Here is a 19,082-nt window from a genome sequence, read left to right on the forward strand (position 1 = left end):
AATTTTTGAGTCTAGACCATGGAGATACAGTTTGTGAATTAGTTTGTTGCGTGAGACGGTGTCAAATGCTTTGCTGAAATCTAGATATACTACATCAACTGCTCCACCCTGATCTGATACTTTTGTTACATAATCAAATAAGTCAATTAGATTAGTCTGACATGATCTCCCTGAAGTAAAACCATGTCGATTTTGATCCTCTATATTGTTTGTCTTTATGTAAGTCATAATTCTTTCTTTTAAGAGCTTTTCCATTAGTTTCCCTACTACTAAAGTTAAACTTAATTGGTCTGTGGCTACCAGATTCTTCCATACTGCCCTTTTTATGAAGAGGTACTACATTCGCTATTCACCAATCATCTAGTGCTAATTGCCCCATTAACTGATCTGTTTAATCAGTCACTATTGACAGGAGTTGTTCCAATCGAAATTCCTTTAAAAACCCTTGGATGAATATTATCAGGATCCACTGAATTTTTTACATTTATTTTTGTTAATGCCACTAAAACCTCATCCTCTTTAAAAAGATTAGTGCTAAGTTAATTTACATTTTTTATAGGATCCCTTAATGTAGACATTCTGGGGCTGATTTATCAAGGGCCAAATGGCCCCTGATGCCCTTGTTTCCACGCGAGCCTCAAGGCTCGCCGGCAACAGCAGTTATGAAGCAACGGTCTTAAGACCGCTGCTCCTTAACTGGTCCTCCACCTCTGAGGCTGCGGACATCAATCCATCCGATCTCATACAATCGGGTTAATTGACACCCCCTGCTAGCGGCCGCAAATCTGCAGGGGGTGGCATTGGACAAGCAGTTCACCAGAACTGCTTGTGCAATGTTAAATGCAGACAGCGTATGCTGTCAGCATTCAACGATGTCTGTCGGACACGATATGCTACAGCGTATCATGTCAGACAGATATTTGATAATCAGCCCCTCTATCTTCACAATCTTTTGTGAAAACAGAACACAAGTAATCATTGAGCCAGTCTGCAATTTGCTTATATCCTTCTACTATTCTAACATCAACTGTTTTCAATTTTACTCTTCCATCCTTAGTTTTTCTCCTTTCACTGATATATTTAAAGGGACAGTCTACACTAAAATTGTTATTGTTTAAAGAGACAGATAATGCCTTTACTACATATTCCCCAGCTTTGCACAACCAACATTGTTATATTAATATACTTTATAACATGTAAACCTCTACATTTTTCTGTATGTTTCTAAGCCACTATAGACAACCTCTAATCACATGCTTTTTTATTAGTTTTTCACAGCAGGAGACTGCTAGTTCATGTGTGCCATATAGATAACATTGTGTTCATGCCCGAGGAGTTATTTAAGAGTTAGCACAACACAGTACTAAATGCAAGTCAATAGATAATTAATAAAAAGTCATGTGATCAGGGGGCTGTCAGAAGATGTTTAGATACAAGGTAATCACAGAGGTAAAAAGTATATTAATATAACTGTGTTGGTTATGCAAAACTGGGGAATGGGTAATAAAGGGATTATCTATCTTTTAAAACAATACAAATTATATTGTAGAGTGTCTCTTTAACCCTTTGAGTGCTAAGCACTTTCCCACCTGGGTGCTAAGCACATTTGAGGGTTTTTTAATTTTACATTTTTTAAAATATTTTTATTTTTTACGCTTTTTCTTTTCAGATCCCCAAGACTTATACCGTTGGAAAGGTTAGGCGATTACCTTTCCAACGGTGGGTCTTGGGGGTCTGTAGCTGCTTAGATGCCTGAGATACAGGCTTCTAAGCAGCATGCCCCCTTTCCCTATATTGTCCATTGTCTTTTTTTAAATAAAGTTGCGCAGTGACGTCATCACGTCATTACGCGTGACGTCACCACGCAAAACAGGAAGCCCCGGCGATGCCTGTCAATCTACAGGCACGATCGCCGAGGTAGGAGCGGGTGGGAGCCCCCAGATCTCCCTCAAGGTGGGAGAGTGCTAGCGACGGCTCTGAGCCGTCATTAGCACCAGAGTGAGAAACTCTGCGACGGCTCAGAGCCGTCGTTAGCACTCAAGGGGTTAAAGAAGGTTTTACTGACTGTGCTATCTTCTCTTCCGTATAAGTTTTAACCTTCCTAATTAGCTGCTAAGTCTTTTTTAGTTGGAGTCTCCATATTTGCATATCATCATCTGACTGTGTGTGTCTGTAATTTTTATAAGCTTTCTTTTTTTGTCTTCACAGCATGTGCTACTTCTTTGGTAAACCATATTGGTTTCCTCTTTCTTTTACTTCTACAGACATGTCTAATACAGTGTGTGTTTGCATCTAAAGTGGCATCCTTCAAAAATTATTACTTTTCTAGAGCCCCCATTATAAGAATTAGCCATTTGAAATGCTTGTTTAGGTATTCTTTCATGTATGAAAAATCAGACTTCCTAAAGTAAAAAACTTTAGTCTGAATGGACAGTGCCTGTACCAAACAGATTAAAGGGACATTGTACACTAGATTTTTCTTTGAAAAAATGTTTTGAAGATTATCCATTTATATAGCCCATCTGGGAGTTTTTTTTTGTAACAATGTATAGTTTTGCTTATTTTTAATAACATTGTGCTGATTTTTGGACTCCTAGCCAAGCCCCAAAGTTACAGATGTATACACTTGTTTACAGACTACTGCTGGCTCCTGTTAGTCTAATCTGTCTTTTCATATGCAGGGAAGGGGGGAGTGTCTGCTCTTCCTGGTTTTCCAGCCCCTTTCACTGGGTGTCCCAGCCTAATATCATTAACAGGGCTAAACTGGGAACTTCTAAGTTCATTTTTAAAAGGTTTTATACTGGATTTTTAGATCAGTATCTGTGCATATTATTCTTTATAGTAGTAGACCATTTAGTGTTTACTGGACCTCAGGTTCTCACCTACAGACACATCTGATACTCCTTGTAAGTATTACATCTAATATAGCTTCCATTCGAGTTGGTTCCTTAACCAATCACCCTTGCAAAGATTCAAGGATACGCATGCTTTTAGCTGATCTAGCAACTGGAATCTTCCAGTCTATATCTGGCAAATTAAAGTTCCCCACTACTAAAATCTACCTTCATTATAAAAAACAATAACAGCTTGTCCAGTCTTTCATATCCGGTAATGGAGGCCTATATACAGCACCTATTCTAAACACACATTTGTCCCCAGTTTCATCACATACTTTCCACATTATCATTAGTTCCTACAATTATTTCGATTACCTTTTATATTTTCTTTTACCTACAGAGCAACCCCTCCACCTTTCTTTCCTACTCTTTTTAAATAACCTGTATCCAGGTATGACTATGTCCCAGTTATGCAAATCGTACCATGTTTCTGTTATAGCTACTAAATCCAAGTTGTCCCTAGTCATTATTGAACTGACTTCAGGTAATTTATTTCTTAAGCTGCAAGCATTTGTGCTTATGGCATGAAGAACTTTTCTACTAGAATTTCTAGAACTGTAACTTGGACTAACAGTTTTGACATGCTGTGGGGGGTAGGTGGATATATTAATGTTACCTCCCTTTACTAGTTAAAATGACTTCTAATAAAGCATTTGGACTCCTCTCCCAGATACTGTGTTCCTTTGTCATCCAAATGCAAGCCATCTCTCTTAAATAACCTAGTATCTTGCCAAACCAAGCTATAATGGTCAACAAAACCAAAACCTCTTTCCGAGCACCACTTATTTAACCAAGAATTAAATGTTGTTATCCGCTCCATCTTTCCTGCTTCCTGGCCATACACAGGTAAAATAGCAGAAAATGATAGAGTTGATGCCATGTGCTTGAAAGTATTGCCTAGGTTACAAAAACAGCAGAAACATCATTACTAGCCAGACCATTTGTTCATAATGAATAATCACTAATATTCACACACATCAAAAACAATGTGAATGGAATACATGTTGTCTTAGTTTATTAGTTACAAATATATGTTTAAATTTAGTTTTATAATATTTTATGTAATCATTTGGTTTTTGTAGCCGAGAATATGAAAATTACACCATACAAGGAAGCCACAAAAATGATGGTGTGCAGGAAGATTATACTTATGAAGAAAGTAAGTATATATTATATAATGGCACACAGACCATGAATTAAGAAAAGGGGCTGAGTTTCCTGCAAGTTGGAAACTTCTTTCCATAGAAAGAAATGAAAAAGCAGCTTATCGTCTATTTGCACCCCCTGTATCATGTGAAAGCCTTCAGCCAATCACAAATGCATATATGTATAGTCTGTGAATTCTTGCACATGCTCAGTAGGAGCTGGTGACTCAAAAAGTGTAAATATAAAAAGACTGTGCACATTTTGTAAAGTTTCATTGACTACTATACGTCATTATATTTGGCTTGCCTCTTCCTTTAGAAATGTAAAGAACCCTACAAGACAAATTTTAGACCTTACAAAATAATTAATTGCTTAGGGTAAGATGGCAAATCTTTTTTTTAAATTGTGCCCAAATAGAAGCTATTTAAAATTTACAGGTATATGAAAGAAACATGTATATGAAAGTTAAAGCATAATTGCTTATATAAAGCATGTATTCACAGGAAAAAAAATGTATTAAAGGGATATGAAACCCAAAAATTATCTTTTGTAATTCAGACAGAACATTCCATTTTTAAAAAGTTTCCAATTTACTTCTATTATCAAATTTGCTTCGTTCCCATGATATTCGCTGTGGAAGAGATACCTAGGTAGGCACCTGCAGCACTACATGGCAGGAAATAGTGCTGTCATCTAGTGCTCTTGCAAACAGATAACATTGTTGCAAAACTGCTGCCATATTGTGCTCCAGAAATTGTCCAGCTCCAAAGAAAAATTGATGAGAAGTATATTAGAAAGTTATTTAAAATCACATGCTCTATCTGAATCATGAAAGACAAAATTTGTGTTTCATATCCCTTTAAGCGCTACAATTGCAACTAATGGCACCAAGCAGTATGGTGGTAGCTAAATACAGAGTGCCCACCTTGGGTACTTGTGCCATCGGTTTGCTTTAGTTTCCTTAGGGGATTCTACAAGGGACCTCACATTACCTGCATTAGTTGCACATTGTCTTGACTATGAATAGGTATCAAATCAAATGCATTACTAATTAAACCAAAGTTTAGTTACTTTTAGTATGGATATGTTTATTTTTTGTTTTCTTGCTTTGGAAATAATAGTATTCTTTATATTTTGTTCTGCAAACAGGATGGATACAACAATTACAATCAAAATTAAGATACAATGTACTGAATGAAGAACAATTAGAGGAGGTGAGTAATATGAGTAATTAGCAGTAATTTCTTTATCATATAATGATCTGTGAAAGACGTTAATATTAAGAGCAGCAAGATACTACTCTCTTCTATATATTAAAATGTTCAATGTGAGTGAAAGATATGCACACTATGGGCTAGATTACAAGTGGAGCAGTATTTAATGTTCCGGCTCGAGCGCTAATACAGCTGAAAGTAAACTTGTAAAGCAGGTGGGTTTGAGCGCATTTTACAATGTGAAAGTAAATTGTTTGTAGAAGATCAAAACCCGTGCATAAATAAATCTGCATTTATTAATGTTGAAATAGTTTTATTATTTTGTCACAAAATAAACAGAGCATGTCAAACAACATTATGTTATGCATTGTGCTTATTGTATAGGAACCATTTGTCTTAATAGGCATTTCAATGTCCCAAGAGAGGTTGTCGTCTGTCCCCTCCTACGAGAGGGTAAAAGGCATACAAGAAAGTCTTTTAGGGAAAGTTTGTTACTTGGTTTAGCCTTTAACCTTGAAGCCAGATGTTATTTCTTCCTCTATGCCATGGGGCTTTTAGGTTCCGAATTTAAAGTATTGTTATAACAAGTCTTTGTTTAGAAATGGCTGTTTAACACATATTGTAAAATAAAATATAACATCAATATAACGTCAATATAACGTGAAAAATAAACTTGATAACACATATATAAAACTGAACATTATTATAAATAAAAATCTGTTGATACCGTGAGAGTGTGTGGTGATATTCTGAGCAGGGAAGAGGTCAGGATAATTTTAGCATTTAAATTCGATTTTCTGAGGATAAGATTGGAGTTGGCAATGTCTATCTTTTTCACTCTCTAGGGGGTATAAATTGGGCGGAGACTACTCTTTTATATTTTATCTATATTTCTTTATTTTAGAATCCAGTAGAACCAGTTTTTTTTAAATTGAGTGCTAGTGCTCTGAGCCCAAGAAGCTTGTTCTGACATGATGTATGTGTTCTTGATCCTAGCCATAACCTCATCTCACAAAGGAAATCCCGTTTAATAAAATCTAGCTATAGAGATTCTTGTGGCTGTACATAGAATTCTTATAAAAGTATTAATTGAGGAGTTGTAAGGTTTTATATATTTGTTTAGTAAGGCTTTAGAGATTGTAAGGGTGATCCGATCCGATAGAATTGTACTAATCAAGGTGGAGAGTTTGGTCCAGACAGATTTACCTTGGGACATTCCCACCACATGTGAATATAGGTACCCCGTGTTGTGCACCCCCTGTAACAATTTTTACTATTTTGTGTGGAAAAGTATGCTGTCTTTATGGGAGTTAGGTACCATCTAAATGTGGTTTTTATACAGTTCTCCCTAAAGTCTGCACTGATTAGTCCCTTACTAGAGTGTAGGAAGATATGATCCCATTTGTCTTTTGTATATTCCTTACCTATACCCTGTTCCCAGTTTTCTAATAGAGGTGACTTGGAGTCATATTTAGCCTTTTACATAGCTAGGTAAATTTTGTAAATATTTTTTTTTTATTCTTGTCCCCTGAGCCACACATTTGGCTAGTTTACGAGTTGTGCATTAGGGTAAAAAAGCAGCATTAAGAGGTCCTAACGCTGCTTTTTTACTTCCGCTGGTATTACGAGTCTTGAAGGTTTAGGGTCACTGCACACTTCTTTGGCCTTACTGCAAAACGACTTACATAAACTTTGTATAGTCTTTTTTTCTATGGGACTTCCATAGCGCCGGTATTACGAGTCTGTCCTGGGAGGCCAAAAAGTGAGCGGTATACCCTCTCCTGTCAAGAGTCCTACCGCATTTAAAAGTCAGTAGTTAAGAGTTTTATGGTACAACGCCGTAACTTAAAACTTATAACTAAAGTGCTAAAAAGTACACTAACACCCATAAACTACCTATTTTTTTATTTTATTTTAATAGGGCTATTAGATTAGGTGTAATTAGTTTAAATATCTGTAATTTGTTTATTATTTTCTGTAATTTAGTGTTTGTTTTTGTACTTTAGCTAATTTAATTTAATTTAGGTATTTGTATTTAATTTAGTTAATTTATTTAATTATATTGTAGTGTTAGGTGTTAGTGTAACTTAGGTTAGGTTTTATTTTACAGGTACTTTTGTATTTATTTTAACTAGGTAGTTATTAAATAGTTAATAACTATTTAATAACTATTCTACCTAGTTAAAATAAATGCAAACTTGCCTGTAAAATAAAATAAACCCTAAGATATATACAATGTAACTATTAGTTATATTGTAGCTAGCTTAGGGTTTATTTTCTAGTTAAGTATTTAATTTTAAATAGGAATAATGTAGTTAATGATAGGAATATTTATTTAGATTTATTTAAATTATATTTAAGTTAGTGGGTGTTAGGTTTAGGGTTAGACTTAGGTTTAGGGGTTAATAAATTTAATATAGTGGCGGCGACGTTGGGGGCGGCAGATTAGGGGTTAAAAAGTGTAGGTAGGTTGCGGCGACATTGGGGAAGGCAGATTAGGGGTTAATAAATATAATGTAGGTGGCGGCGATGTTGGGGGCAGCAGATTAGGGGTTCATAAGTATAATGTCCCGTGTCTCAGGGTTCTTGAGGGTTTTAGGATCAAAAGTCCAAGATCTTGGTCTGTGGTGTCCATGTATGTTTGTATTGAGGAAGATATTAAATCGGGAATAAGAAGCTGGCTTAAATATATATAGTCTAGTTTTGAGTATGATTTGTGGGCGTGAGAGTAAAAGGTATATTCTGTGGTCCTATCATATAGTGTGTCCCAGGAGTCTAGAATTTTATGAGAGTGAAGTGAATATTTGATTGATTTTATTACTGTATTGTGTCGTTGTTGTTTATGTGTTAGTTTTGCAGAGCCTATTGCCGTGTTAGGGGGCATGGTAATATTGAAGTCTCCCCCTAGGAAAATCCTAGATTGTGATCAGTTGTTTAATAACATTGACACTTGTCTAAAGAAGGAGTCTTGCTTTTTGTTTGGGGCATATACGTTGCATAAAGTTATATTTATTTCTTGAAGTCTACCCCTAACTATCAAAAATCTACCTTCCGTGTCTTTGATTATTTCTTCTAAGGCAAAATCAGTCGAATTATGTATTAGTATGGAGACTCCCCTTTTCTTTCTGTCTGTTGTGGAGTGGAAGTGATGGGGGCAATGCCTAGACCAGCTCTTGGGAATCAAATGTTGTGAGAAATATTATGTTAGCCTTAAGTTTAGAGTATTGGGTCAAGGCTGTTTTTCATTTCAGGTCAGAGTTAAGGCCACGAACATTGTGGGAGATAAGTTTAATGTTTGGTGTCATTATCTATGTTTTACAGTACTGTCGCTCTCTTTACGTTCTCTAATAGTACCTATACATATGGTTATCCAAGTTCTGCTTTCCCCGCCTTCCCAAGACAACAGATTAGTGTCAATTTTCGTGCCATCACAGTTTAAACAAACAGTAAAAAACATCAACCTTAAACAAAAATGAAAAAACAGTAATATTAAAAACATTGGGGGAAATTAACACACTTTTAGTCCACATATAAAAGTTTCAAATAGGGGTATCTAGTGTGTTGCTTAAGAAATTGATAGAGTTGGTTAACACCTAAAAGAAGGGTGGTTTGACAGGCATGTCTTCATATTTATCTCTGTTCCTAGTATCTGGTGCTAAGCTTCTTATAGTATGATGAACTAAACAGGTTGTAGTATAAGATAACATGAGTCTCTACTAAGCTTCTATCAGATGAAAGGTTGGTTATTGAAGTGTGACTTTACAAGCCACATAAGTGTCCTGTACTGAGTCTAAGCTTAAGACTTTAAGGTGATATGGACCTATGGGACAACTGTAGGAAAGAGAATAGTGTCATTATTAGAGAAAGTTATACTTATCTCAATCTCTTTTTCTTCTGTTGGTTCTTGTTAGAGGTTTAGGGTGACTCTAACATCTTTATCCTTTTCCAACCATTCGGTACAGGTTGGATTTTTGTTGGCAATATATCAGGAGGATCCTTTAAGAGTGTTATCCTTCAGGTCTTAGATTTTTTCTTTGTAATTCTGGTCCATCTTTGTCTCTGGGGTTGGCTTGGATGGGTGAGTGTTTGGTCTTCTGTCTCGGCATGTTCGGAAGATGGGATGATAGGTGGATCAAGCTGAAGATATTTGCAGATTTCCAGAATGTCCGATACTTCCCTGAGGCTAAGAACTCTGCCTTCATGGAAAATTTGGAGTGCCAAAGGGAAACCACATCTGTAATTTATCTGGTGTTTCCTTAGAAGGGATGTGAGTGGGTGCAATGTACTCCTTTTTTGCAACATTTTTAAACATAGATCTTGATAAAATTGGATGATGGAACCTTGGAACTTAAAAGTTTGGTTCTTACTCGCTGCAGATAGGAGTGTTTCTGTTTGGAAAGCAGAGCATCTTGACTAATACATCCCGTGGTGGGGCATTTTCGTTAGGTTTCCCACAGAGTGCACGATGAGCCCTTTCCATTTCGTCTACCACTCTTGATATGGCTTGAAAGAGCTGTAGCAGATAATTTTTTAGCTCGTAATGGGTGAATGATTCTGGTATTCCTTTTAGTCTAAAATTATTTCTACGACCGCAATTCTCCAAGTCCTCCATGTTGTCTTGGATTTAATTGATTATTTGTTGTTGGGAGGAAACTTGTTGAGAGAGAGTGGATATTTCATCTACTGTGGTCGATTCTGCATCTTCTAAAGTGGCTACTCTAGACCTAAGGTCGTTCATATCTTGTTTGAGATCAGCCAGGCTGCTAGTAACTGTGTTACATTTCTCCCATAATTTGTCGAAGTTGACTGAGATATCCTGTTTAAAGACCAAGAGCTTGAGATCCGCTTTTGTAGTGGGTATTGTATCTTCCATAGTGGTCTGAGAATCTGTATCAAGTTCTAAATCTTCTTCAAGTGTCGTGCTCTGGGTGTCTGAGGTCTTATCGCCTTTTGCTGATTTGAAGACTAATGCGGCTACTGAGGTCTTGCTTGTTGCACTAGGCTTTTTTTTCCTAGCTGACATAGTTATTTCTTGGAGCCAGAAGTACTTTGAGTGTACGCAAGATGTATATACCAGAGTTTTGTATAGTAAATATCCTGTTCACCCCTGACCAGTGTACAGCTTATACGTGGTTCTAATTGCGGAATGATATGAGGAGGAGGACCAAATAATAGGATATCAGTCCATGAGTGTGGCTATCTGAGCGTTTCGTAGTTAGTTAGTGTTCCCCTATAATATATTTACTTGAGAATAAGTTTCATAAGTCAGTTGAGGGTAATATCCATAGGTCCCTTCTGGGTATATTCACATCAAATCCAATGTTTATCTGCCTGTTATATCTTTTGTCAGGGATACAGTGCCATGCTGTGATCTTGACACATTCTAAAGTAGTAGAGGATTGATTTGTGAGCCTGCGTAGGGCTGAGGCCTGCTGGTATTCTGAGTGAGGTAAGATGGTTAACACTCTTGATAAATGGTATACCCTGGGTCAGCTTTATCGGTGGGTAAGTGTTCTATGGGCTGATTTATTTTGTGATAGGCCCAAATTTGAAAGTTCCGTGTTTCGTGTATAAGTTATCAAAATTACTTACCAGCGAACCGTATTCGCTTCACTTCCACCTCACCCTTTTGTCCGATGATATGAACTAACCTCCATCAGCTGCCAGGAGCATCGACACATTGCTGCGTCATTGTTGTGATGGAGGTCGGTTTGTGTTACCTTTCCCCTTCCTACTTCGATACTGTGCCAAGACTAGCAATTCTTGGCTAGTTCAAGGTCAGGAGTCTTCCCTTAGGCTACATGTGTAGGATTCAGGCTGGATTGTTAGTGAAAACCGCTTTTTGTCAGCTAGCAGCACGGAGCTAGGAGATTACACGTCCGTCTCCATTCGGCTCCAAGCTCCGCCCCAATCTGTATTTATTTCAAGAGACATTAACCACTAAATAAATGCTACATAGAATGATACATTCAAAGAAAATATTAGTTTAAGTATAACATGTAGATGTATTTTTTAAAGTTTCATTTGCTGTTTAAATATTGACAAAAGAAGTGTAGATATTTATTGTCTATAAAACAATGGGAGGGGCCATGTTGTAACTTAGGTTATCTTCTCTGCTGTGGCCAATTTGGGACAGTTATAAATTGGTCACTAGAGAGTGCAGCCAATGTCTGTGTGGGATATAACAGTGTTTTGCACTTCCATTTCTAACAGGAACTGAAAATACAATTTCAGAATGGAATTGCAGGAAAAGAAAACAAAATAAATAATGAAAGTTGATTGATTTTTTTATATATATGATTTAGCATTTTATATTACCATTTCAAAGTGTATGTCCTTTTAAGCAGAGGTTCATGAGATTAATCCCTTATTTGTTCAAAACTTTACAAAACTTCACACACACACACACTACTGTTTATAACCTTGTTTGTTCTTTGTTTATTTTTACACTTTTTGTTAGACATTTCTCACATGCCATGATATATATATATATATATATAAATATATAAATAAAATAATAGTATAGTTTGAATCGGCTGGGTCTGCTGAAAAAAACCCAATCTATAATATGTGTTGGTTTCTCACTGAAAATGTGCAACAACTAGAAAGTACAAAATAGCTCAGTACAGGGGTGGAAATGGCTTATCAGTTAAAAGGTTAAACATACTAGGACTAAGAAGTAGATTACCATTTATGAAAGTGTGGGTGGACAAGATTTTCAGAAAGGGAACCTTTCCTCTGATATTCAGGACCTCCTATACAGCATCCGCTAGCAGATTTTAACATTGCACAAAACCAAGTGTGAGAGCAGGGCTTGAAAATCATGCGATCTGAGGTTGAGGAAATGTTAAAAAGTAGCAGCCTTATGAATCATAATTCTAATTAGATGTCATTCTTTTTTATTTTATTCCACATTATTAGTATTAGACAGGCAAATTTTGCAATAATTATCTAATGGGTATTTCTGTATGTAAAGAAGAGACAGTCCCAGTGCAATATAGCACTGCATGACATTAGAGTTTTGTTACACTTACACTTTATGCTTTGTATTTTATATTACTTTACACTTCAGATTAGGTCCTTTAAGTTTTATTACATAGCACTTTCTATTTTGTATTGTAATACATTTAGAGGTGATTTTACAAATTCTGGCTATATTTTAAATGTTTCTGTGTTACTTTAACAAATTAGGTTCATACTTTGCATATTTCTGTGTATCTTTTACTTGTTACATTGCACTGTGTTTTTGCTCTGCTGTAAAGTAAAACACAGCTCCAGAAAGTGTGTGTGAGGGGGACGATGACAAGTGTGTTCCCTGGGATAAACAGGGGAGTTCCCAGGTTATGTCTGAAACTCTCCAGTGATTCTTATGAAATGCTGTAAGCATTTTACAAAATCTGGTCTTACTGAATAATCTTGCCAGCTGTATGCAGGTAAATTTTGCTCAAAATTCACAATACACTTATTTAACCAACAGAAAAGTAATATATATACTAAACTAGAGGGAAAAGCAAGATAAACTGTAGTGAAAGCATTTTGGTTTAATTTGTATTTGCTGTAAACTGATCCTTTGTATCAGCCCCAGGTGTTCTCCTGTTGAATACACTCTCCATTGTGAAATTCTGAATCCCAGAGAGCCTCTTAACTTTCTATGGAAGACGCCTCATCTCTATGTTACTTCCAGGTTCCTCGCTTTTTCTTATAGAATTCCGTGTGCTTAGGCCCTTTGAAGTATGCACTATAATAATTCTATTTATTGGGCCCATATAAAGTAAGGAAGCTCTCTGTAAAACTGACACGGCCAGTTTTAATTTAAATAGAAAAATAATAAGTGCAACATAATATAAAAAAGTATGACCCTAATTTGTTAAAGTTACACAGAAACTGTTAAAACATAATCAGAATTTGTAAGATCACAATCCTAAGTACACTGCTGTATACAAAGGCTATATGCATTAAAATGCAAACTAAAAAGTGCAACGTTTTAATGTAATAAAACTTAATCTGGTCTAAAGTAATATAAAACAAAAAGCAGAAATTGTAAATGCAGCAAAACTATTGTGCCATGCAGCGCTATATTGCACTGGTCTTATCTCTTCTGCACATACAGAATTGCATGGAATGTATTTCTAAAATCTTGCAGCATATTTTCAATGCATTCATTTTTGAATATGCATCAAAATACAAAACAGATTAAAGCGAATCTGCTTGAAAACATGTGGCATGCATTTTTTAAATAGAGGCCTAAAATTTTTTCTTGCTCTTTAAGGAGGAAGTTTCATTTTGGAAAATGCTTATTAAGGATTACTTGGAGCCTCTTAATGAAGATAAGAAGAAACAAGAAGAAATTGCAAAAGATTTAAAGTCCTTAAGGAACAAAGTAAGCTATTAATGCTAACAGCTACACTTTATTTGTTTTTTTAAAAGATTTGCATTGCTTTTTTTAATAAATATACACATTGCTCTATAGAAAGTAATTTTAAGTTTCAGAATTCTGTGTGCTTTCTATGCATCTAAGCACCATGCAGTAGACATGTGCATTAGGATTTGGATGAATTTAAAAAAAAAAAAAAACCTACTAAGATTGCTGTATTTTTTGCAGTCATTTGAAAAAGTAAAACAAGCGGACAGTTTAATAAATAAATGAACAAATGCATTTAGTTTAGTCATTCATGTAGTTAAATTCATAAGCCTTCAAATTTACTATTCAGATGTGTGTAATCCACCAATGCCAGTTGATTGATCCTGTTTCAGCATCCGTATGTAAGGTTTTCTTTTGCTCTTCACAAACTAAATAGCCCCATGGTAGCTATAGGATGAAATAATAAAAAATGATTTGTTTAAAAAAAAAAAAAAAAAAAAAAAATATATATATATATATATATATATATATAAAACAACATTTTAAATTAGGGGGAGATAAAAGGTGAGTTTAAAATCCTCCACTACGCACAAAATATAGAAAAATAACTCATTGTGTAGTTCATTAACAAATCTAGACAGGTCCGAAGGCTCGTTTTCACACAGAAAACCTCTGAATTACATTGTTTCCAATGCAGCAAAGGATTCTGGGTAAGATATGCAAATTAAGTACACAATGACACACCTTTTTACTTCAGTCTGCTTTTCAGCAGATTCCCTTTACGCCAAAGTATCGCTGTTCACACAGCTTATAAACTTAGCTAGGGTTAGTGCAGTGATTCATAACCATCCCAGGAAAGACTGTTTCGTAGTTGTTGCTACTCATCAGCTGGGAGAAAGTTTGAATCACTGCTGGGTGAAGTTGATTCTGGGCAGAATACAAGAACATTTTAAATTAGGGGGAGATAAAAGGTGAGTTTAAAATCCTCCACTACGCACAAAATATAGAAAAATAACTCATTGTGTAGTTCATTAACAAATCTAGACAGGCCCGAAGGCTTGTTTTCCCACAGAAAACCTCTGAATTACATTGTTTCCAATGCAGCAAAGGATTCTGGGTAAGATATGCAAATTAAGTACACAATGACACACTTTTTTACTTCAGTCTGCTTTTCAGCAGATTCCCTTTACGCCAAAGTATCGCTGTTCACACAGCTTATAAACTTAGCTAGGGTTAGTGCAGTGATTCATAACCATCCCAGGACAGACTGTTTCATAGTTGTTGCTACTCAACAGCTGGGAGAAGGTTTGAATCACTGCTGGGTGAAGTTGATTCCGGGCAGAATACAACAACATTTTAAATTAGGGGGAGATAAAAGGTGAGTTTAAAATCCTCCACTTCACCCAGCAGTGATTCAAACCTTCTCCCAGCTGATGAGTAGCAACAACTACGAAACAGTCTGTCCTGGGATGGTTATGAATCACTGCACTAACCCTAGCTAAGTTTATAAGCTGTGTGAACAGCAATACTTTGGCGTAAAGGGAATCTGCTGAAAAGCAGACTGAAGTAAAAAGGTGTGTCATTGTGTACTTAATTTGCATATCTTACCCAGAATCCTTTGCTGCATTGGAAACAATGTAATTCAGAGGTTTTCTGTGGGAAAACAAGCCTTCGGGCCTGTTTAGATTTGTTAATGAACTACACAATGAGTTATTTTTCTATATTTTGTGCGTAGTGGAGGATTTTAAACTCACCTTTTATCTCCCCCTATTTTAAAATGTTGTTGTATTCTGCCCGGAATCAACTTTACCCAGCAGTGATTCAAACCTTCTCCCAGCTGTTGAGTAGCAACAACTACGAAACAGTCTGTCCTGGGATGGTTATGAATCACTGCACTAACCCTAGCTAAGTTTATAAGCTGTGTGATCAGCGATACTTTGGCGTAAAGGGAATCTGCTGAAAAGCAGACTGAAGTAAAAAGGTGTGTCATTGTGTACTTAATTTGTATATCTTACCCAGAATCCTTTGCTGCATTGGAAACAATGTAATTCAGAGGTTTTCTGTGGGAAAACAAGCCTTCGGGCCTGTCTAGATTTGTTAATGAACTACACAATGAGTTATTTTTCTATATTTTGTGCGTAGTGGAGGATTTTAAACTTACCTTTTATCTCCCCCTAATTTAAAATGTTGTTGTATTCTGCCCGGAATCAACTTCACCCAGCAGTGATTCAAACCTTCTCCCAGCTGATGAGTATCAACAACTATGAAACAGTCTGTCCTGGGATGGTTATGAATCACTGCACTAACCCTAGCTAAGTTTATAAGCTGTGTGAACAGCGATACTTTGGCGTAAAGGGAATCTGCTGAAAAGCAGACTGAAGTAAAAAGGTGTGTCATTGTGTACTTAATTTGCATATCTTACCCAGAATCCTTTGCTGCATTGGAAACAATGTAATTCAGAGGTTTTCTGTTCGAAAACAAGCCTTCGGGCCTGTCTAGATTTGTTAATGAACTACACAATGAGTTATTTTTATTTATATATATATATATATATATATATATATATATATATATATATATATATATATATATATATATATATATATTATAAGATTGTGAGTCCACAAGATCATCACATGACAGATTACACTCCCTGTCCTCTAGAGGGAGGCAAAACACCCTTACATACCAAAGTTTTCAACCATCACACTATCCCTCAGTCAAATTTTTGCATTCTTGATGGAGTAAGGTGAATATGAACTGCTAGTGTAAAAGATACAGAAAAAGATTCTCTAACCTACTTGAGGTCCTATTTCCTCCTCAGAGAGCCTACAAATAGGGCAGAGGTGTAGACAGGAGTATTTAGCCACGTATTAAAAATCTTCTACCAATTCAAAGATGTTAAAGGCCTCCCAGGTGAAATTTGGATTTATCCAACACTCCTCTGGTCTACAGAATGTTGCTCCTTGTATGCTGGTGTTGTGCCCACCAATCTCCTCACTCAGAGTGATGTTGCTTTAACTGATACTTGGCACTGTGCTTGCACTGCCTCAAATTGACTTGACTACTGGAGATAATTATCTTGGAACTGAGGTGAGGATCGTGGATGCAAGTGCTGACAGGTACGTGCAAATGCACCTTACACCCCACTAGCTATTCACATGAACATGTACACATGATTCACATAGCCTGGGGACATATATTTACACACCACATAACTCTAAAACAGTTTGGGCACTTTTGCATTTTTTCCATTTCTGAGGTACTGACACTTTAAATGTATCGATACCGGGTTTAGAGCTACCAAAGCTTCTGATAAAGCCATTACTTCTTCCCCTGAACTTTTAAGCTTATTTTACTACACTTCTTAAACTGGGGACTGTTGGCACTCTAGCTTCTCATTCTCTTTTCATCTCTGAAGTGCAGCAGCCATTTTCACCTTTCTGAAGAGGTGTTCAGAGCCAGTTGAGATGGTAAGCTTACTCTATCTTACCTGAGCTTGATTTAACCCATTTATGCTCCAGGGTTAAATTGATATGAAACCCAACATTTTTCTTTTATGATAAATACAGAGCATACAGTTTTAAAAAAAAAAGTTTCCAATTTACTTATATTATCAAATTTGCTTCATTCACATGGTATTCTTTGTTGAAGAGATATTAAGGTAGATGTCTGGAGCACTACATGCCATTTAAAGCTCTTTCTAATGAATAACACTTGCAAAACTGCTGCCACATAGTGCTGCAGACATGTGTATGCTCATGAGCTTACATAACTGCTTTTCAACAGAAGATACCAAGAGAGCAAAGAAAATTAGATAATATAAGAAAATTAGAAAGTTGTTTAAAATTCCATGTTTTATCTAAATCAAGGAAGAATGTGGATTTTATGTCCCTTTTAGTTTGTTGGTTCTGTGTTATATGTGCTGCAAAATGTTCTATACAGTTTACTTCACTGTAATTGAAATTATTTAAATGTAAGGATTGCATTCAATCAGCTATTTCTGAATTAATTACTCTTATTCATCCAGCTGCCAAATGTAGTGCATGGAGCAGACAGTGATCATTCTCAGACTTTTTGCTCCTTTGAAAAGAAAGCATATTTGGGTTCTGATGACTCACTGACATTGAAAGAATTCTTGCAATATCTTTGCATGCATTTTGCGAGCATTATTTTGCAATTTTGGTGTCTGTCCTTGATATACAGTGTAGCATGATAAACAGTTGTCAAGCTAAAATTGCCAACCTAAAATGAATTGATTGACCTCACACTACTGATCAAACCTGTTAGAAAATCTTGCAAGACTAGAGAGCTTTAGGTCATCAGACTCATTGTCTCTAAGGGGTCAATTTCTCAAGCTCCATACGGAGCTTGATGCCCTGTGTTTCTGGCAAGCCTTCAGTAAAGACCACTGCTCCATAACCTGTCTGCCTGCTCTGAGGCGGCGTACAGAAATCAACCGAATCGAATACGATTGCGTTGATTGACACCACCTGCTAGGAGCCGATTGGCCGTGAATCTGCAGGGGGCGTTCACAAGAACTGCTGGTGCAATGATAAATGCAGACAGTGTATGCTGTCGGCATTTATCGATGTGCAGCGGATATGATACGCTACATTGTATCATGTCCCCTCGCACTTACATAAATTGACCCCTAAGACTAGACTGTTATCCCTTACTTTTCATGGAAACAATCTATGTGGCCCAGGACTATTTGCAATTATTTCCATAGTCACTGGATATAAAGGATCATTCCTGCCTCAGGACAAAAAAAAATCCAAGGGCAAACAACCCTTCAGGACATCATTTGTTCATTTCTGCAGTCTAAAAATATAAATAAAATCAGATAGCGTCTTTATTTAGTGCTAATTTTCTCCCAAAACATCTTGCAATTCCAATGCTCAATAGTCCAAAAGAAAACCAACCAAGAAGCCATCCCTGCATCCAAATCTGCATAAAGGTGTGGCCTCTTCTCCAGACCAGAAGGGGACAAATTGAATTTTTTTCTGGAAGCATGGAAACAGGTGTGTTCAAGATCCTTTGCTATTGGACTTTATTTGTCATGCAAGGGTATTGGATAGGCATTCATTCAAAACCCCAAGAGGAAGATTCCTCCTGTCTCAAGCTCCCCAAGATGCAGTAAATGTAAAACCTTCCTGGCTTGTGTTCAAGATCTAGATCATGGGAGTCATAGTTTCAGTTCTAGTCTCAGACATAAATCAAGGATTGTACTCCAATTTGTTTATTGTTCCAAAGAAAGAGGACACACTTCAGCCTATTCTAGGGGGCCGATTTCTCAAAGTGTCAACCTCTGTGCATTTGCTGGAGTCAATACGCTCGCCAGATATTGCTGTCGCATATCCATATACGATGCCCTTATTTATTAAAAAGTCTGCCAAAAGCATGCGTGGCAAGTACGGAGCAATGAGCATCAGACTGTTGATAAATAAGAGCCATCGATTT

At 36.4% G+C, this 19,082-nt stretch overlaps 1 protein-coding gene across 1 annotated transcript in view; it reads left to right on the forward strand.

Moving 5' to 3' along the window:
* LOC128657826 (chitin synthase chs-2-like) overlaps positions 1-19,082 on the forward strand; it is a 122,099-nt gene that overhangs the window by 72,256 nt on the left and 30,761 nt on the right. The window contains exons 14-16 of the mRNA XM_053712247.1: positions 3,980-4,056; positions 5,193-5,257; positions 13,527-13,637. Coding sequence (XP_053568222.1) covers positions 3,980-4,056; positions 5,193-5,257; positions 13,527-13,637 — 253 coding nt within the window. The remainder of the gene's footprint in view (positions 1-3,979; positions 4,057-5,192; positions 5,258-13,526; positions 13,638-19,082) is intronic.

The sequence above is a fragment of the Bombina bombina genome, chromosome 4 (assembly GCF_027579735.1).
Source record: "Bombina bombina isolate aBomBom1 chromosome 4, aBomBom1.pri, whole genome shotgun sequence".
NCBI lineage: Eukaryota > Metazoa > Chordata > Amphibia > Anura > Bombinatoridae > Bombina > Bombina bombina.